This window comes from Anomaloglossus baeobatrachus, chromosome 3, assembly GCF_048569485.1.
Source record: "Anomaloglossus baeobatrachus isolate aAnoBae1 chromosome 3, aAnoBae1.hap1, whole genome shotgun sequence".
Lineage (NCBI taxonomy): Eukaryota > Metazoa > Chordata > Amphibia > Anura > Aromobatidae > Anomaloglossus > Anomaloglossus baeobatrachus.
Window position 1 is genome coordinate 227,861,324 of NC_134355.1, and position 22,491 is coordinate 227,883,814.

General features: G+C 43.4%; 1 protein-coding gene across 1 annotated transcript in view; it reads left to right on the forward strand.

The window, feature by feature from the left end:
- The window catches only part of RNASET2 (ribonuclease T2), a 422,090-nt gene that overhangs the window by 56,077 nt on the left and 343,522 nt on the right, over positions 1-22,491 (forward strand). Inside the window, exon 2 of the mRNA XM_075339751.1 lies at positions 9,252-9,350. Coding sequence (XP_075195866.1) covers positions 9,262-9,350 — 89 coding nt within the window. The 5' untranslated portion in view covers positions 9,252-9,261. The remainder of the gene's footprint in view (positions 1-9,251; positions 9,351-22,491) is intronic.

Sequence of the window (22,491 nt, forward strand, 5' to 3'; positions counted from 1 at the left end):
ACATGTAAAGGGAACCTGTCACCAGATTTGGTGACTATAAGCTGCGGCCACCACCAGTGGGCTCTTATATGCTGCATTCTAACATGCTGTATACAAGAGCGCAGGCCGCTGTGAGAACATAAAAAACACTTTATAATACTTACCTAAACCGGTCACTGCAGTGCATGTGGCTCAAATGGGTGTCTTCGTCCTCCAGTGCCGGCGCCTCCTCTTTCGGCCATCTTCGTCATCCATCTTCTGAAGCCGCGGTACATGACGCATCCGATGTTATACACACTCGCCCGCATTCAGGTCCTGAGCAGGCGCACTTTGATCTGCCCTGTGTGTATGACATAGATGTGTCATACACACAGGCTTCAGAAGGAGGATGGAGATGGCCAAGAGAGGAGGCGCCGGCACCGGAGGACGAAGACGTCCATTTTAGCCAGATCCACCGCAGCGACTGGTTTAGGTGAGTAATATAAAGTCTTTTTTTTTTTTCTTTCTACACCGCGGCCTGGGCTCTTATATACAGCATGTTAGAATGGTGTATATATAAGAACCCACTGGTGGTGGCCACAGCTTATAGGGCAAAAAACTGGTGACCGGTTCCCTTTAACCCCTCATATCAAACACTTTAACACTTTTTTTTCCTTTTTTTTTTTTTTTTTTCCATAGCACTCTAAGAACTTTTGAAGTAGGTATATGACAGCTTACTATTTTGCTGTGAGTTGTATTTTTTTAATATGACATTTTTGGCATTAAATTATGTAATATTTTTAATAGTTCTCTGGGTAACATGAACAAACCCAGCAGTTGGAACATTGTTGTTTGTGGTGTTGGCTATACAGCTTACATACCATATTTTTATTCTGCAGGTCCGCATGCTATGACTCGGCACGGAGGTGTGGGGAGTGAGATTGCCGCTTCCTTAACCGCTTCACCCCCCAGCAATTTTTCCGTTTGTTTTCTCCTTCACTTCGTCCATGAGCCATAACTTTTTTTATTTTTCTGTTCAGTATTGCCTGATGAGGGCTTGTTTTTTTGTGAGACGAGTTGTACTTTAGAGTCACTCTATACATTTAATCATATAGTGAACTGGAAAAACATTTTTTTCCAAGTGCGTTGAAATTGCAAAAAAAGTGCAATTTCATAACTGTTTTTGTTTATTTACCATGTTCACCTGGCTTCCCACTGCCTGCATAATAATTGGCTGCAGGGCTCAGATCAATCAGTGGCCACTATTGGGCTGCTTCATTATATCTTCCTTTCAACAAAACTGACACCTGAAGGAACTGCTGCTCTTCTCTTACTTCCTCTTACTGTCAGTTTCCTAAGGAAGTGAAGGTGAAGCGACCACTGATTAGCTGTAGGGCTGCATGACATTACATTCTATGTTTCCCCTGAAGACTCTGTGCTGTTGGAACAGTTGATGTACGGTAATACTGTAATTGAGAAGGCATTGACAGAGTAGGGAGCAATCCCATTAATATCGGTGTCTAACAATAGAAAATGTGGAGGCAAAAAAAAGTCATTGGTATAGGGCGCTGTCAGAAATTGTTAGAAAATATCAACAATCTCAAGGCTACAAGTACATCTCCAGAGATCTTGATATTCCATTGTCAACGATACGAAACATAATCAAGAAGTTAACAACCAATCGCTAATCTCCCTGGACGTGGACAGAAGAGAAAAATTGATGAAAGGTTGCAACGCAGGATAGTCCAGATGGATAAGCAGCCCCAATCAAGTTCTCAAGAAATATACCCTGAGTCTGCAGGACAGTTTGAATCAGACCTTGAATGAAATGAGAGCTATGGTAGGAAACCCAGGAGGACCCAACTGCGGACATAGTGGCATAAATAAACTAGACTGCAGTTGGCCAAAATGTATGTAAGCCAAAATCCTTTTGGGAAAGCATCTTGTAGTCAGACGAGAGCATGATAGAGCTTTTTGGTAAAGCACATCATTCTACTGTTTACCGAAAACTGAATAAGGTCTACAAAGAAAAGAACACAGTACAAAAGAACCACAGTCAAATATAGTGGCGGTTCAAGGATGTTTTGGGGCTGTTTTCCTGCCTCTGGCACTGGGTGCCTTTTACTTTGTGCAAGGTATTATGAAATCTGAAGATTAGCAAAAGATTTTGGGTTGCAATGCCCAGTGTCAGAAAGCTGGGTTTGCATCCTAGGTCAGGGTCTTCCAGCTTGACAATGACCCCAAACATACTTCAAGACTGCAGAAATGGATGGAAACAAAGCACTGGAGAGTTCTAAAGTGGCAGCAATGGGTCTAAATCCCATTGAACACCTGTGAAGAGCTCTTTAAATTGCTGTTGGGAGAAGTCGCCCTTCAAATATGAAAAACCTAGAGCAGTTGCAGTGCAAAAGAGTGGTCCAAAATTCCAGTTAAGAGGTGAAAGAATCTTGTTGATGGTTAGCGATTGTTTGCATTTAATTTTTCCAAAGTGTGGGCAACCAAATGTTAAGTTGAGGGTGCCAACAATTTTGTCCATTTTTGGCATTTTGTGTGAAATTATGTTTAATACAAACAAAGGAAATAAACATGTGTATAACAAAACATGTAATTGCAACAATTTTCGGTAACAATGTCAAGGGTGGAAACACTTTCAGCCATAACTGTAAATTGACTTTGCTTCTGAGCAGATATACAGTGCTGGCCAAAAGTAATGGCACCCCTGCAATTCTGTCAGATAATACTCAGTTTCTTCTTGAAAATGATTGCAATCACAAATTCTTTGGTATTATCTTCATTTAATTTGTCTTCAATGAAAAAAAAAATAAAATTGTCATTAAAGCCAAATTGGATATAATTCCACACCAAACATAAAAAAGGGGGTGGACAAAAGTATTGGCACGGTTTTAAAATTCATGTGATGCTTCTCTAATTTGTGTAATTAACAGCACCTGTAACTTACCTGTGGCCCCTAACAGGTGTTGGCAATAACTAAGGCTGGTTTCACACTACGTCTTTTTAACATCCGTTGAAAACGTTTTTTTAGCGGAAGTACGGATCCTGCTTTTACAGCAAATAACGTATGCAAACGCATATGTTATTTTGCAGGATCCTGCACTGGATGTTTAGGGGCGGGCATTGGAGTCATGTGATCGGGAGTGAAGGGAACTAGACTGGGAGCCGGCTTCTGACAGCTGCAGACGCTGGTAACCAAGGTAAACATCGGCCTTGGATACCCGATATTTATCTTGGTTACGAGTGTCTGCAGCTGCTAGGAGCAGGGCTGCCTGCACGCGTAACCAACGTAAACATCGGGTAACTAAGAGAAGTGGTTACGCGATATTTACCTTGGTTACGAGTGTCCGCAGCTCTCAGGTGGGGGGGAGGGAGGGAGGGAGGAAGGGGGAAAGACAGATAGAGAGAGAGAGGGTGAGGGAGGGAGGAGGAGAGAGAGACAGATCACGCGAGACTGGTTCTGGGCATGCTCAGTACTTTCTGGGCATGCTCAGTACAAAAGCAGGATCCTGTCAGCACGCCAGCGTTCACCTGCGTTCGCGTGCGTTATAGTGCGGATCCGGTGACTTGCAGTATTTTGACGCAGCTCAAAAACGCTACAAGTAGCGTTTTTGAAACATGTTAAAAAACTGCAAGTCACCGGATCCGTACTATAACGCACGCAAACGCAGGTGAACGCAGGTGGAAGCGAGTCCATTGCAAATGCATTGAAATGAAAACGCATTTGCACTGGATCCGTACTTCCGCTAAAATAACGTTTTCAACGGATGTTAAAAAGACGTAGTGTGAAACCAGCCTAAATCACACTTGCAGTCAGTTGACATGGATTAAAGTTGACTCAACCTCTGTCCTGTGTCCTTGTGTGTACCACATTGAGCATGGAGAAAAGAAAGAAGACCAAAGAACTGTCTGAGGACTTGAGAATCCAAATTGTGAGGAAGCATGAGCAATCTCAAGGCTACAAGTCCATCTCCAAAGACCTGAAAGCTCCTGTGTCTACGGTGCGCAGTGTCAAAAAGTTTAAAGCCCATGGCACTGTGGCTAACCTCCCTAGATGTGGAAGGAAAAGAAAAATTGACGAGAGATTTCAACGCAAGATTGTGCGGATGGTGGATAAAGAACCTCGACTAACATCCAAGCAAGTTCAAGCTGCCATGCAGTCCGAGGGTACAACAGTGTCAACCCGTACTATGCATCGGCGTCTGAATGAAAAGGGACTGTATGGTAGAATACCCAGGAAGACCCCACTTCTTACCCTGAGACATAAAAAAGCGAGGCTGGAGTTTGCCAAAACTTACCTGAGAGAGCCTAAAACGTTTTGGAAGAATGTTCTCTGGTCAGATGAGACAAAAGTAGAGCTTTTTGGGAAAAGCCATCAACATAGAGTTTACAGGAAAAAAGAGAGGCATTCAAAGAAAAGCACACTGTCTCTACAGTCAAACATTGTGGAGGTTCCCTGATGTTTTGGGGTTGATTTGCTGCCTCTGGCACTGGACTGCTTGACTGTGTGCATGGCATTATGAAGTCTGAAGACTACCAACAAATTTTGCAGCATAATGTAAGGCCCAGTGTGAGAAAGCTGGGTCTTCCTCAGAGGTCATGGGTCTTCCAGCAGTGACCCAAAACACACTTCAAAAACCACTAGAAAATGGTTTGAGAGAAAGCACTAGAGACTACTAAAGTGGCCAGCAATGAGTCCAGACCTGAAAACCATAGAACACCTGTGGAGAGATCTCAAAATGGCAGGTTGGAGAAGACACCCTTCAATCCTCAGGGACCTGGAGCAGTTTGCCAAAGAAGAATGGTCTAAAATTCCAGCAGAGCATTGTAAGAAACTCATCGATGGTTACCGGAAGCGGTTGTTCGCAGTTATTTTGGCTAAAGGTTGCGCAATCAAGTATTAGGCTAAGGGTGCCAATACGTTTGTCTGGCCCATTTTTGGAGTTTTGTGTAAAATGATCAATGATTTGATTTGTTTCATTCTCTTTTGTGTTTTTTCATTGCAAGCAAAATAAATGAAGATAATAATACCAAAGAATTTGTGATTGAGTATTATCTGACAGAATTGCAGGGGTGCCAATATTTTTGGCCAGCACTGTAGAAATGGCCATTTTTTGTATGCTAAATATTTAAATTTTTCCTAATTTCCTTAAGTAGTAATTAATGTCTTTATTCTTGCATTCATTTTTTGCATGTTTTAGCATTTCAGAGTGCGACAGTCCTTTTTTTTTTTTTTTTTTTCTTTAATAATTGTTCTTTTTTGTCATGTTCCGTTTTGCACCTGATTAGACTGTATCTTGGGAGTGCCGTCAGTCTTTTTGTCTAGATTATGGAGTTGTACCCTCTGACCGTGCACCCCTCTCCCATTAGCCACAGGGGATTTTATTGTCTAGTAGCAGGTTCCTACTTGACCATACACATGGAGGTTTGTAACCCAGAGAGAGGCTTCAGTTCTGTGTAGGTTCCCAGTATACGAGATATGCCTTGACATGACTACTGGGCAGATATTCAGTATAGACCAAAAGTTTGGACACACCTTACTCAGAGTTTTTTCTTTATTTTCAGGACTCTGAAAATTGTAGATTCACATTGAAGGCATCAAAGCTATGAATTAAAACATGTGGAATGAAATACTTAAAGTGTGAAACAGCTGAAAATATGTCTTATATTCTAGGTTCTTCAAAGTAGCCACCTTTTTGCTTTGATTACTGCTTTGCACACTCTTGGCATTCTCTTGATGAGCTTCAAGAGGTAGTCACCGGAAATAGTTTTCCAACAGTCTTGAAGGAGTTCCCAGAGATGCTTAGCACTTGTTGGCCCTTTTGCCTTCACTCTGCGGTCCAGCTCACCCCAAACCATCTCGAATGGGTTCAGGTTTGGTGACTGTGGAGACCAGGTCATCTGGCATAGCACCCCATCACTCTCCTTCTTAGTCAAATAGCCCTTACACAGCCTGGAGGTGTGTTTGGGGTCATGGTCCTGTTGAAAAATAAATGATGGTCCAACTAAACGCAAACCGGATGGAATAGCATGCCGCTGCAAGATGCTGTGGTAGCCATGCTGGTTCAGTATGCCTTCAATTTTGAATAAATCCCCAACAGTGTCACCAGCAAAGCACCCCCACACCATCACACCACCTCCTCCATGCTTCACGGTGGGAACCAGCCATGTAGAGTCCATCCATTCACCTTTTCTACAAAGACATGATTGTTGGATCCAAAGATCTCAAATTTGGACTCATCAGATCAAAGCACAGATTTCCACTGGTCTAATGTCCATTCCTTGTGTTCTTTAGCCCAAACAAGTCTCTTCTGATTTGTTGCCTGTCCTTAGCAGTGGTTTCCTAGCAGCTATTTTACCATGAAGGCCTGCTGCACAAAGTCTCCTCTTAACAGTTGTTCTAGAGATGAGAAGGTGTGTCCAAACTTTTGGTCTGTACTGTAGTAATGGACATTTGTGTGCTAAATTTCTAATTTTTTCTTAGATTTCCTTAAGCAGTAATGCATGCCTATATTCTTACTTTCATGTTTGCATGATTTAGCATTTCATAGTGCAACTGTCTTTTTTTTTTTTATTGTTATTATTCACCATTTTATGTATATTACTGACTGAATGTACAGGGTCTGCGTAACTAATACTATTTTTGTACTTATTTTGTTATATAATGCTAAACAATAAATTTACCAAAGAAACATCACAGACCTGGAAAAATGCCGGTTCTGATTGTCAATTTGCCACAAAATTTCAATAGAAACTGCATGCCTCATAAGGGCAAAAAAATCTATTTACTAGTGAATGGCGTTTGCATTGTAAATATCTGTTTTCTTAATTATTGATTAAAGAAAATCTGGTTTTTACTACCCAATCTGAGAGCAGCATAATGTTGGGGAAGAGATCCTTATCCCAGCAATGTGTCAGCTGTTTGCTGTCTTTTTGATAAAATCAATGTTTTCTCTGCTGCAGATATAGCAGTTATACAGAGCTCATGAATATGCTAGCAGCAGCCCTCTAATGACCACTGCTGATTAAACAGTGATTTTATCAACACTACACTAAGCAGCTCTGAAGTGACGGCACTGGAATCAGGATCTCTGTCTCTACATTATGCTGCTCTCAGATTAGGTGGCAAAAACCTTTATGACCGATTCCCTTTAAGGGGTTGTCACTTTTTTTTTAAGACCTCACCCTTTAACCCCTTCACGACCATGGACGGATATATCCGTCATAGAGCGTGTCCCGTTAAGCCCCGCCCCTGCCGCGGGCAGGCGGCGGCGGTCGGCACACATATCAGCTGTTTTCAACAGCTGACATGTGTGCCTCCTAGCCGCGGGTGGAATCGCTTCCACCCGCGGCCATTAACTCCTTAAATCTTGCTGCCAAAGTCTGGCAGCAAGATCTAAATGCGCGCGGCCATGTTTTTTACTTACCGCCGCCCCCACCGGAAGTCACGTGCGTGATCACGTGACTATCAGTGGTTGCCATCGTAGCACAGGGTCATGTGATGACGCCTGCAGCTATGATGTTTCACTTTCGTTTTCCCTCGGCACGGAACAGAGGGAAAAAGAAAGTGACTTTATCTGCTGTTTACAGCTGTATAGCTGTGATCAGCAGATAGATAATAGCGATCGGATTGCTGATCACCATAGCCCCCTAGGGGGACTGGTAAAATAAAAAAAAGTAAAAAAAAAACCTAAAAAACAAAAAAAACCTAAAACTTCAAATCACCCCCCTTTCCCCCCATTGAAAATTAAAGGGTTAAAAAATAAATATACACATATTTGGTATCGCCGCGTTCAGAAATGCCCGATCTATCAAAATATAAAATTAATTAATCTGATTGGAATTTTTTTGGCACTATGCCGTTTACCAAACGCCAAAATTACGTTTTTTGGGCGCCGCAAGTTTTACGCAAAATGCAATAACAGGCAATCAAAACGTATTATCTGCGCAAAAATGGTACCATTAGAAACGTCAGCTCAAGACGCAAAAAATAAGCTGTCACTGAGCCATAGATCCCAAAAAATAAGAACGCTACGTGTTTCGGAAAATGGCGCAAAACGTCCGCCACTTTTATTGGACAAACTTGTGAATTTTTATTAACCCCTTAGATACAAGTAAACCTATACATGTTTGGTGTCTTCAAACTCGCACCGTCCTCAGGCATCACACCCAGACATCAGTTTTACCATATAGTGAACACCGTGAATAAAACATCCCAAAAACTATTGTGCCATCACACTTTTTTTTGCAATTTTTCCGTATTTGGAATTTTTTTGCTGTTTTCCAGTACACCATATGGTAAAACGTATGGTTTCATTTAAAAGTAAAACTTGTCCCGCAAAAAACAAGCCCTCATATGGCAAGATTGACGGAAAAATAAAAAAGTTACGGCTCTCGGAAGAAGGGGAGCAAAAAACGCAAAAACGGAAAGTGCCCCGGGGCTGAAGGGGTTAAAGGGAACCGGTCACCAGATTTGGCGACTATAAGCTGCGGCCACCACTAGTGTGCTCTTATACACGGTTTTCTAGAATACTGTATATAAGAGCCCAGGCCGCTGTGTAGAGCGTAAAAATCACTTTATAATATTCAGCTAAGGGGTTGTGCAGACAAGTCAGATGGGTGTCTCCGATACCGGCGCCTCCTCTTTCGGCCATCTTTGTCCTCCTTATTCTGAAGCCTGGGAGCATGACTCTTCCTACGTCATCCACACTAGCTGGCATTGAGGTCCTGCGCAGGTGCACTACAATACTTTGATCTTTCCTGCTCAGGGCACATCAAAGTGCGCCTGTACAGAACTTCAATACCGGCTAGTGTGGATGACATAGGAGACGTCATGCACCCAGGCTTCAGAAGAAGGACAAAGATTGCCGAGAACGGAGACGCCCATCTGACCAGTTTCCACCGCCCCGTAGGTATTATATTATAAAGTGATTTTTATGTTCTATATAGTGGCCTGGGTTCTTATATACAGTATTCTAGAACGCTAGAATTCTAGAACCCACTGGTGGTTGCCGCAGCTTAGTCACCAAACCTGGTGACAGGTTCCCTTTAACAAAAAGAGGCATCCACTGTAACACGTGCAAACTGATGGTGTTTGCCATCAATTAAACCCCATATAGCTCTTTATAGGTGCTTCTATAAAAATACAAAATGGAATAACATTTCAAAATCATTTTTTCGTGTTACTATTCAACGTAATTGCACCATAAAATTCTGAAAGGATCAGTTATGCACACTTTTGTATGTTTTTATCTTGTTTTTTTTTGTTTTTTTTTATAAAGGCTTTGCGATATGGAGTTTCGTTTGCAGCACACTCTCGTGTTCATATCTGTCCTTTTGGTTATGCGCATGTACTGCATGGATGATTCATGGCATTTGAGGTAAGCAAGAAAAACTAACACTGAGATTTTTACGTGAATAGTGATATGTATATATGCATACATGTTTTCATGTGGCTGCCTTCTTTTGAGAATAGTTTTTGCTGCATATACCTTACGTTTCGCTTGCATACATATTTCTTCAAATTTGTAAGTTATTTGTTCCTTGCACAAATACTGTAGAGTGTAATCTCAGTAACATCACTAATACATTTAATTACACTTTTCTATATATTTACAAAAGTTCTCTGGTTCAGTTATGAAATGAGCCATTTCTTAATGATTTTGACCTCCTGAATTTAAATCTGACAATGAAAATTTTTAGTTGACTCTTGGTTCTATGATGTCAGAGTTTTCCTTTTACTACTACATATAATGAATGCATAAATGTTTCAGAACTTTGAAACATTATTATTTTTGTAGATATAGAGATGCAGAATATTTTGTTATGCCAGTTTTCTGATACTCTGAGAACAAACTTGGCAACAATTCAAATGACTAAAACATGTCTGAACACTATTGCCAATTAAAAACAGTTACAGAAATTGCAGTACAAAATGTGGTCCTCAATCAGTGACATCTTTTTGCTCGTCTCTTCTACTCCTGCATCAATCATCTTTTACAATTGTCCAACAGTATTCTGAAAGCATTGATGGATTCCATTTTCCTCTATCTTTCCTCCACAGCACAAAAATTTTGGTGAAATCTCTCACCTTGCTCGTTGCTTACTGCTCTGCAGTTTGGTGGGAGAAAAGTCTAGTTGTAAATGTAATAAGCGATGTGTTACAGCCAAGATCCTTATGCTTTGAGATTTTCCACCATCTCTGCATAGCTATTGGCTCTTGAGTTTGGCCAAAAATTAATTACCACTAATGTGAATGCTAACCATTCAGCCTTTTCCTTGTGCTGCAACAAATGGGGAAACGCTTCATTTTGAAGAAGCTTACGAATCTGAAGTCTACTAAAGGAATCCTTTCTTGACTCCTCAGCCTTGGAAATGTATTAATGAGATACTTGAATGCTTTTGCATTTTTATCCATTGCCTTTACAAAGTTATTCATTAGGCTCAACTTGATATGCAATGGTGATAGCAAAATCTTATGTAGGCCAACAAGTGCTGGATGCAGGACAGTTTTACTCCCAAGCAGAAGTGAATGTCAGAGGCCAGTCTCTTATTGTAGTGATATTGTCTTGCACGACTATCTCGCTCACACAGAAAGCAGCAGTACTTTGTAGATCCGCACTGCAAACAAAGTAAGAGGCAACCAATTTTGTCACCACAGAGGGGGCACAAATGTTAACCTGGGATAGTAACTAAGTCTCTGTCTAAGGCCTAAGACACACGGCATGAAGATCAGACCGAGTCGAGTGCGATAAAACATCTCATTCCACTCGGACCAATATTAACTTGTCAGCACCCATGAGCGATTTATTTTCTTGGCCCCGATCGAACTGAGAAAACAATTGCAGCATGCTGCGATTGTAATGAGAGACTTTTTTTCTCGCACCCATTCAAGTCTATGGGGCGAGAGAAAGATCGCACTGCACTCGCGGTACACCGGTGTGCCGCGAGTGCATTGCGAGAATGGCAATAGCCGGCAACGGAGGAGAGTGGGAGATAAATCCCTCCCTCGCCCCCCTCTTCCCCGCAGCTGAGGTCCGATCGCATGAGCGGACCTGAGTCACAGTGACACTTGCATGACACTTGGCTCCTGCTGTGCTGCCAGCGCGAGCCGAGTGTCATGCAAGGATCGCAATAGTCCCCGTGTGGCCCCGGCCCCTCTTTCCTTTTCTCACTCTCTGTTTTTCTCCCTCTCTTCCATTCCCCCTCTCACTACTGAAATCATATTAACTGACACATATGCTGTCTTATTACATTATTTATAGCAACTAGAGCTCCTATTAATGTCCTGTAGCAAAATAGAAGCAGAGCTGTGAATGGGCCTCTTTCTGGGCGCATTTGTGGAGGCCTCTTTCTGGGTGTGTGACAGAAAATCTGTCTTCCAAATAAAGTTTTAATCATGTACATCAATACATAAGTGTGACTTTTTTTTTTTTCTACTTACACCTTTTTTATCCATTTTTAAATACATTTAATTTTCTTGCACTCTTTATTCCAACACTAATTATTTGTAATCTAGCAGATAAAAAGAGTGGTACTATACCTCTGTGCTATCACCGAAAATTCATGGGTTCTAATCTTTGGGGAGATGCTTTATGCAATTTAGTTTTATCCCTTTCACGTCTCACTCTATTATAATCACTAGATGAGTTCTAATCCATACTGGTTTTATAATCCTTTTTTTCTGCACGTTATATTTTTTAAAATACTTTATTTCACTTTTGTTTGATTCTGCTATATTTTCTAATTTATTTTCCTCCTTATAATGGCATTTCTTCTCTTCCAAATCCTTTTATCCCTCTGTAAGTGACAGTTGGACGCTTCAGTGCACATGACCTGTTAGCGCCCTTTTTTCAAATCTTTATTTATTCTGCTGTTGATTTGTGTATATCAATATGTGTCCGAGATGTTGAGAATGTAGCCAGTGGATATCTAGATGCGTCGATAGAATAAAGACAACCTTTCATTTATGCATACCGCGTGGATAAAGACTGTGGAAAAAACAAGCGCAAATAGGGTTTTACCCCAATATGTATGGGGTGAGGAGGGGGGAGTAAGAATACTCACCAAATGTAGTTGTGAAAGTCACAACTACTATGAACGCATATGATGTAGATCCAAGGCTGCAGCCACCCGTAAACAGCAGATAACAGAGAGCAAAAGAGAGAGTTGTTCAATTGCTGCGCCAAAAGATCACTTCAGTATATGTTTAGATTAATGTCACTTTATTGTCATATAGGTCGACGCGTTTCTGGAGCATCTGCCCCCTTCATCAGGACCATCAAGAACAGGAATAACATCAAATCTGTCCCAGTCGGACAAAAACATACATTATATAGTCTTCATGACGTCATCAGACCATCCCTCAAAAGAAAAAACAGGCGGGAAACACAGCCACGCTGTCAAGCGTGACGTACTACATCTCAAATATGCAGATGCAAGAGAACTCACATGTGTACCCCATCAGAGGGTCGTTCCGATGTGGCCACACCACCACCATATAAAAAAATAAAAAATGATAAAATATATGTTTAAATAGAAACCCTTGTAAAATGTATTTGTGAACAAATCATTCAATAGGTCTACAGCTTACGATTTTATGTACAAAACCGTATACACCACATATTTTGTATATCTGGAATAGATGTAATAGAACAAGGTAGAGAAGTGCACGAACCCTGGAAACTCTCAGCTTGTCAATCCCACTTAAACCGGGATATAACAGCATGAGCTCATGCTGCCACCCGAGAGTGTGTATCACTTTCATTTAAACCACGTCCCATGTAGGGAGACTATGTGCTGTGAAACTGTATAGAGAAACATGAAACTAAAAAAGCCCGCTTCAAATCGGCAAAACCAACCAGGGTTCACGAGAGGACAGAAGCGTGGGAAAAAATAGAAGACGCATGCGTCAGCGGTGTGGATCCAGACCCATCTAAGGTTCACTGGAGGGCATGAGCGTGGGAAAAAACTTTGTGCGCATGCGTTAGAGTATAGAATAAGAAAACCCTTATACCCATCGTGGGAACCCGAACTTGCAGAATGAATTAGTGTAAAGGGGTACCCGTATGTTCCCAGGATCCCAAAAAAATCATTAATACTGCACAGTAAAAAAGTGCGTTAACCCCCGTGTCTACCTGAATAACTATTGTGAATAGAAAAAAGTGTAAACGGACAAGGATACCAAAATCTTATGTGCACAAATAGTCCATAGTGAAATAGAGAAAAAGGCAATCACCAGTAGCCATATTAAAGGCACCTATAAATCTTTAGAAAGTTCTCACTAATGGAGAAGATCATCCCGAAAATAGGGAAGATATGCCGAAAAAAATATACCGAAAAAAATATATATATACATGCAGAAGAAGGTATGTGCGGATACAAGGACCCATCCAGAATATACTTTCCAATATACAGACTGATCCCAATCAAAGGGTATACAACTAAAAAAACACACATGTCCTGATGTCCCAGGTAACCCCTTCTAACACTGGGAACGCTAAGAACACGTACCAATATAATCTCATAATATAAATATGTGTATTTATATTATGAGATTATATTGGTACGTGTTCTTAGCGTTCCCCGTGTTAGAAGGGGTTACCTGGGACATCAGGACATGTGTGTTTTTTTAGTTGTATACCCTTTGATTGGGATCAGTCTGTATATTGGAAAGTATATTCTGGATGGATCCTTGTATCCGCACATACCTTCTTCTGCATGTATATATATATTTTTTTCGGTATATTTTTTTTCGGCATATCTTCCCTATTTTCGGGATGTTCTTCTCCATTAGTGAGAACTTTCTAAAGATTTATAGGTGCCTTTAATATGGCTACTGGTGATTGCCTTTTTCTCTATTTCACTATGGACTATTTGTGCACATAAGATTTTGGTATCCTTGTCCGTTTACACTTTCTATTCACAATAGTTATTCAGGTAGACACGGGGGTTAACGCACTTTTTTACTGTGCAGTATTAATGATTTTTTTGGGATCCTGGGAACATGCGGGTACCCCTTTACACTAATTCATTCTGCAAGTTCGGGTTCCCACGATGGGTATAAGGGTTTTCTTATTCTATACTCTAACGCATGCGCACAAAGTTTTTTTCCCACGCTCATGCCCTCCAGTGAACCTTAGATGGGTCTGGATCCACACCGCTGACGCATGCGTCTTCTATTTTTTCCCACGCTTCTGTCCTCTCGTGAACCCTGGTTGGTTTTGCCGATTTGAAGCGGGCTTTTTTAGTTTCATGTTTCTCTATACAGTTTCACAGCACATATTCTCCCTACATGGGACGTGGTTTAAATGAAAGTGATACACACTCTCGGGTGGCAGCATGAGCTCATGCTGTTATATCCCGGTTTAAGTGGGATTGACAAGCTGAGAGTTTCCAGGGTTCGTGCACTTCTCTACCTTGTTCTATTACATCTATTCCAGATATACAAAATATGTGGTGTATACGGTTTTGTACATAAAATCGTAAGCTGTAGACCTATTGAATGATTTGTTCACAAATACATTTTACAAGGGTTTCTATTTAAACATATATTTTTTTATCATTTTTTATTTTTTTATATGGTGGTGGTGTGGCCACATCGGAACGACCCTCTGATGGGGTACACATGTGAGTTCTCTTGCATCTGCATATTTGAGATGTAGTACGTCACGCTTGACAGCGTGGCTGTGTTTCCCGCCTGTTTTTTTTCTTTTGAGGGATGGTCTGATGACGTCATGAAGACTATATAATGTATGTTTTTGTCCGACTGGGACAGATTTGATGTTATTCCTGTTCTTGATGGTCCTGATGAAGGGGGCAGATGCTCCAGAAACGCGTCGACCTATATGACAATAAAGTGACATTAATCTGAACATCTACTGAAGTGATCTTTTGGCGCAGCAATTGAACACCTCTCTCTTTTGCTCTCTATTTATGCTACCGGATAGCCCATCATCTGCATGATTGTCTGCAGCACAAAATTAACAGGATGTCTCTCCTACACATGTAACCACTGGGTAAAATGTGCTGCCCCTCTATCGCAGCATAGGTGTGGAGCCCAACTCTCGTCTAGATGTCCTATTCTGTAGCCAAAGTACAGGTTGTAGGCTTTCCTTATCATGGTAGTCAAATTTCACCTTTGTGACTCCATACATGTAGCAAAAGCTATCCGCTTTGTTAATGCAAAAATGAGGCATATCTGAAAAAAATATATAAATGTGGCACCCTATGGTTAAGTAGCCACACTAAAACCTGGTAGGTGCAGGAAGGGAGTTCCACATTAGGAGAATTCACATGACACACGGACACAGACAGACTCATCACAACACTCCATTAAACCGTGGTTAGGGTCTAGTGCAGCTGAACTTGTATAGTGGTGAGCACTGTCGCTGAAACCAGCCTGAGGGTGGAGCTTAGTGGGTCAGGTGTCTGAGGTGAGTGGGCGGGAAGCCAGTTAGTTCTAGTCAGAGCCAGTTGGCTTCAGTCAGAGCGAGTCAAAAGAGACAGTTGGCAGAGTCAGTCGAATGATGTGTGAGAGATCCTGTGTGAGGGTCGGAGGTGAGGCAATACAGAAAAGGGGCGGAGGGACCAGTTCGGTTCACACCAGAAGAAGCAACCCGGATACCGGAGTCCGAGTCTGCACGGGTTCAGTCAGGCCCAGCAGAAAAGACCGGAGAGCGAAGGGGACTTCGGTCTCCTGGCGCAAGAACACTTGTAGCACCGCTATCAATAGAGCCAGGATCCGCAGCGGAGTTAGTGGTGCCCAGGAGAACGGTTCTCATCGCCTGCTATACAAGTGAGAGATATAGGAGAGTTCAGGGCCAGGTTTTAGACAGCCCAGAACTTAAACAAACATACAGTAACAAGGAGGCCTCATAACGCACAAATTATTAGTGGAAATCCTAACTGGCACCTGGCCATTCGGATTGTACCCAGGACTTAACTTTGCCAACAACATCAGTAAAGGTACCGAAAGGAAAACCTGGTGTGTGTGTGACAGTTATTGTTATCGAACATACAGCTCTCACTATGGACTTCGTTTGCCTGAACATGGGGAGCCGCACATCAGAGGCCTTGAAGAGTTCGGTGTCTAGAATCGTGTGGTAAGCTGCCTCCCTGTGTATAAAATCTTGATCCTTCCCAAGGGCTCCGAGACATTGCTCCACCTATGGGGAGCGCAACAAACTAGCTGCTTTATCACCCAGAGGTCTGCAAGCAGCGCCGGTAATAGTACCGGGAACCGTAGGTGGCGTCACAAGACACTTTTATTTTATTTATCTTTACCATTTTTTTTCATCAAATTTTTTTTTTATTTTTAACTTTAAGATTTTTATTAACGTTTTGCATAGAAAGAGTAAAAAAATCACATCCTCGTTACAAATGCACCCAATCATAACAATGACTATATAAGAATTTACAAAACTAATTTAGTAACTTATCTTTGCCGTAACGCCTACCCCGCAAAGAAATGTGGAGAACCTGGCGCAATGCTCAAATCTGAGGTATATAGCCGCTATGGCCTGAGGGTTACCATACAAATTATAATGATCATAAACAAATTAACAACGAACCTAGACGTACACTGACAAGACAAGAAGGGGAAATTAAGGAGACTGGTAGGGGAGAATGAAGAGGGAAAAAAAAAAGGGAGGGTCAGAAAGCAGAGTGTAATTTGTAGAACCATTGGGACTTAGCCCTATAGGCCTTCACCATCCACATAATAGTCCCAAGGTGACCAAACCGCCTGAAAGTGTTCCACTGTGGCGTTTAGTAATTCCGTGAGGTGCTCCATACGTCTGACGTCCAATATTCTGTTCCTGAGGATCTGGAGAGACTGTGTCCCTGACTGCCTCCAGTTCCTTGCAATTAGGCATGGGGTCGCTGTGAGGATGTGGGACAGAAGCTTGGAGGCCACCCTTCCCATGCCCCTAACCCCAAGACCCATAATATAAATCAGGGGATTGAGGTGTACCTCGGTGTACAAAACTTTGTGGATTAGCTCATTGACCAGCTCCCAGAAAGGGGTTATCTTCGGGCAGGACCAGAATATGTGAGAAGTATTGTCAGTGCCCCCCCCATCCCCCGCACCTCCAGCAACAGGCGGGGATGAAGGGGTCCAAGCTATGGAGGAAGTCCAGAGTGTGATACCAGAACATCAGTATTTTGTAGATGCTTTCTTTATATAAAGTGCATATTAATGTCTTGGCAGCGTTACTCCATATTACTACCCACGCTTGAGGAAGAATGTGCCTTCCCACAAGAGATTCCCATTTCCCTCTGGACCCGCCCTGTGGTTCCGATAAAAACAGATTTTCGAGATCAGACCCCTGGTGTCAGTACCCCTCCTACAAATTTTCTCAAATTCTGTGGGGATGGAGGCCCCTGACCTGCCGAACAAAGAGCCAGCCAAGTCTCTGATCTGCAGGTATTGGAAGAACTCTCGGTTAGTAAGGGAGAATTTGTCCTTGAGAAACTCGAAAGAGTGGATCTGCATTGTGTTTCAATCTATGATATCTGCGAATTTGAACAGGCCCGCCTTGAGCCTGGGATGCACCATACCTAATTCTAGACTGCTTGGGAGCAAAGGTTGATAGATGAAGGACACCAAAGGGGAGCAAGGGGACGCCAGTGGAAATCTCATACAGGATGACCAAAGGTCCCTAGTGAACTGCATAGGACCCAGGAGAAGGGGGGGGGGGGGGAGTGTCGTATCGGGCTGGGGGCCATAAGAGCGCATTTGGATGTATGGGTGCCAGCCAAAGTTTCTCTAGGTCGGTCCACTTGTATGCCCAAAGGGTCACCCAGCAAGGGATCCTCCTAAGGTGGGTAGCCCAATAGTATCTTAGAATGTCTGGGACAGACAGCCCACCCCTACTCCTATGCACTGTCAGCACCTCCCTAGCTACTCTGTGACACCTATTGCTCCACTCCAAATGAACCTAAGGATAGCTGCTTGGAGGGCCTTCAATTCCCTCACCGGAACCCTGACCGAAAGGGTTTTAAAAAAAATATAGTAACTTGGGTAGCAAGCTCATCTTGACTGCCGCAATGCGCCCCATCCTAGAGAGGGGGAGGGGCATTAATTTACTCAGAAGGGCTTTCAGTTCACGGAAAAGGGGAGGCAAGTTGGGACTATAGAGGGAGTCATAAGAAGATGTCATGTTAACCCCCAGATACCTGACCGCTTCCATTTTCCAACGGAATTTGAAATTCAATCGCAGGTAGTCTAGCACTGCCGAATCAAGATTCAATGGCATTGCCTCTGTTTTACTGGAGTTCATTTTATACCCCGAAAGGTTCCCATATCCACCCAGGGTGCGCAAGAGGTTTTTTGAGGGACACATGTAAATTAGTAAGTGTAAGGAGTAAATCGTCGACAAAAAGCGAGATCTTAAATGATTTACTTCCAACAAGAATCCCTGAGATATCTGGATTACGCCGAACCGAAGTCGCCAGGGGCTCAATGCACAACGCAAAAAGGAGGGGGGACAAAGGACACCCCTGCCTGGTGCCGTTAGAGATGGTGAAGGGCTTAGAAGTGTAGAGAGGGAGCTTGATAGACGCAGTTGTGGTGATATACAGGGATTTTAAAGATTGAATGAATCCGTCCGAGATCCCAAAGACGTCTAATGTCTTGACGAGGAAAGGCCACGAGAGGTCATCAAAAGCCTTTTCCGCATCAAGACTCAACACCAGCATCTGATGTTTCCTCCGTCCACCAAGTCTATTACCTTTCTGGTGTTGCCCCCACCCCCGACAGCAAGGGACAAAACCCACCTGGTCTTTGTGCATGAGTTGGGGCAACCAACAATTAAGTCTAGTTGCCAGTAGCTTAGTGAACATCTTCAAGTTGGAGTTCAGAAGAGCTATTGGCCTATAATTGGCAGTCAAGGGGATCCCTGGGCGGCTTAGGAAGAAGAATTAGATGGGAGTGTAGCATGATTGGTGGGATAGAGTTACCGTTTAAGAAAGAATTAAATAAGGTGGCCAAATGTTGGAGGAGCTCCTTAGCGAACAATTTGTAGTATAAGTGAATCCGTCCGGGCCAGGTGACTTCCCGTGCAGCAGAGACTCCAGGACCAACTCCAACTCTTCTATGGAGATTGCCAGATTGCCGCACCCAGAGCCTCCGCAGCACCATCAGGCAGCGAAGGGAGCTCAAGGGCAGAGAAATAGTCCCGCAACGCCTCAGCCCCACACGAGCCCCCGCTCGGAGGAACTTGAAGATTATACAGCTTGTTGTAGTAGTTAAGAAAGATGTCAGATATTGAAGTGGGATGGTAATGTATCGTACCCCTGTCGTCGCGTAAAGCCTGGAGACAGGAGGACGTAGCGCGCTCCGTGAGTTGACGAGCCAGCATGGTGTGGGCCCTGTAGCCCGTTTCGTAGTATCTGTTTAGAGAAGGTTAGTAACTTTTCGGCTCTACCAATTGCGAAGTCCTTCAACCTTTCCCTAAGACTAATGACTCTGCAAAGGACAGTCAAGGAAGGGGCGGTTGAAAGCTTCCTCTCCTGAAGCTTGAGTTGAGCCGTTAAGGAATCTCGCAGGGCCGTAGGCCTCTTCTTAACCCTGCCTCCCTCCCTGATACAATGGCCCCTCATCACAGCCTTGTGGGCTTCCCAGAGTACTGCCGTTGATGAGACCGAGCCAGAGTTCAGCTGGAAAACTTCGAACAACTGCTTATGTAATGAGGCCTTGATGTCAGGGTCTTTGATCAGGGACTTGTTAAGGTGCCAATGATCGGGTCTAGATCGAGGACTGTCTCTCCTAAAATCTAATAGATAAGATAACTGTGGAAAGATAAGGCGCAAATAGGGTCTTACCCGGTATACACGTGGAAGTGAATACTGGCAGGTTCACTCACCTGGTTCGGTTGTGCCAGTCACAACCCCTTTCAAAGCATGTAAATCACGATGTGATAGTGTGGGAGGCAGCGGTCCCGCGGTGATGAGACAATTCAAAAAGTGTAAGAAAGCAGGTTAATATACCGCGCCACACCACAGAAGCCAAAAGTTGTTAAAAGTAAATCCCTTTTTCTTTATTTTCACAGGTCTACGCGTTTCAGGGACATATCCGTCCCCTTCCTCAGGACAATGTACAGAAAATACTATCTTTTGTAGTATTTTCTGTACATTGTCCTGAGGAAGGGGACGGATATGTCCCTGAAACGCGTAGACCTGTGAAAATAAAGAAAAAGGGATTTACTTTTAACAACTTTTGGCTTCTGTGGTGTGGCGCGGTATATTAACCTGCTTTCTTACACTTTTTGAATTGTCTCCTAAAATCTATGAGAGGAGAATGGTCTGACCATGTAATAGGGCCCAAATCCACCCTCTCAAGGCACCCTAACAACTGTGAGTTAATGAAAAAATAATCAATTCTGGTGTGCGTTTGATGGATGTGAGAATAAAAGGAGAAAGCCTTCTCACTCGAATGATCCACCCTCCATGCATCGTATAGAGTTTCTGATCTAATGAGGTGACGAAAGTCCCGAGACTGGTTTTTCAGGATGCTTGAAGGGGATTGTCCACCCACAGAAAGCCTATCAGATATCGCAGAGAAAGGGATATTGCAATCGCCACCCAGCACCAAGGATGCTGGTGCCAGCCCACCAATCAGTGTGAGGACACTCTTAAAGCATATGTGACCTTCGTTGGGTGCATAGAGATTAGCCAGTATGTGCGGGGATCCCCCCCCATAAGGCCCTCTAATATCACATATCTACCCTCTGGATCGCAATGAGAGCCTGTGATTTGTATAGGACAGTTAGAAGATAATATGGCCACCCCTCCCCTTTTAGAATTTGTATGTGCTGAATAATGCGTGGGAAAGTGGTGGGCTGCAAATTTTAAATGTTTTTGTTTGTTTTTTTTTTCTTCAAATTTAACATTTTATTGGTTTTCATAACAAAAGCAATTCCAGTCATTGATATGCAAAAATAGAGAGAATAGCATCATGGTAACATTAATAACAATCAATAGTCAGTAAATTACGTACTCTTGCAACTCTGGTGACCATATTAAATACATTTGACTCGCACCGAATGTAGCCGAGTCCCATAATCTTTTCCCTCAATCTTCCACTGCATCAGAGGCAGGAATCACTTAAAGAGAACAAAGGAGAAAAGGAAAGAGTGAAGAAGGAAGGGAGAAAAATAGAGAAGGAGAAAGATATGCCACGAACACCCCTATCCGTCCAGTTCAAGACCCATAATCAAAGCGCACTCAGGAAGATATTACTCTGTTCACACAAGTGCGTGTCACATTCTACCTCGCGTTAAAGAAACCAGGACTAGTCAGGAAAGATTCCCAATGGAACCACTTCATAGCGGTGATCTCCACATCATTACGAGATTGGGCCAGAATCCTTTCCATCCGGTAAATCATGTCTACCTCACTTAACCATTCCTCCACAGAAGGCGGTGGTCTTCCAGTGGCGAGGTATAACGGTCTTGGCCGCCTGAAGGAGATGCCTGAGTAGCGATTGTTTATATATTTATTTTTTTTGGCAGCGGGAACATATATAGGAGAACGGCCTCGGGTCGTCTGGACACTGCCACCCCCGATATCTCCTGAGTCGCTCTCAAGACCCTGTCCCAAAAAGCAGCCAAGACCATACATGACCACCATATATGGGTCATAGTGCCCTCCTGCCGTCCGCAACGCCAACACACAACTGGGACCCCCGGACACCACCTGTGGAGCAAGGAGGGGACCCTATACCACCTTGAGACAACTTTGCAACTTGTCTCCTGGGACCTGGTGGCTGTCGCTGACTTGTGGGTTAGCGCTTAACAGTGGTCCCATTGTTCTCTAGAGAACACCTGTCCAAGCTCATTCTCCCAAGCTCTACAAAAGGGAGGAAGGTGGACCGAATCATTGATGGTCAGTAACTTTTATAAATGCTCGAAATGGCGTGTTTGGGGCTGGGACCCGAGGTACATAGATTTTCGAAGGGTGACACAGATTGTGTGTGCTCGTGTGACTGACCAGCAGATGAAAGGAAGTGCTGAAGCTGTACATACTCAAAGTGATAGCTTGGCCTCTGCGGGCGGTCCCCTAAGAGAAGAGTGAGTGGGAGAACCGTCCCCTGGGATGCCACATGAAGCATGCGCAAAGGGGCCTGTCTGGTACCGCCCAGGAAAAGGGCATTAGACGCACCAATGGGGAACTTCGGGTTATCGGTTATTGGCATCACGGGCCCAGTGGTTGGATCAGAGTATTTTTTCCCCCCGGGAGCATGCAGGGTTCGTAAGGTCTGCCTCACACTTTAAACCACCATGAGTTTGTTCTTGTTCAGAAAGGGCCAGGTCCAAGGCAGGGTTGGAACCAACAAGGTGCATGCATCGTGCACAATTCTTACCTATAACTTGGAGCCTCGAGCCTCTGCCATGCAACAGGTCATGAACCCTCGCATGGGCTGCCGCTAGCTGGTACCTTCTACAGTCCAGTAGCCCCAGGCCACCTGCGTCCATCGGGCGGGTCAGAACTGCTCCCTGAATTCTAGGACGGCCCTTGGAC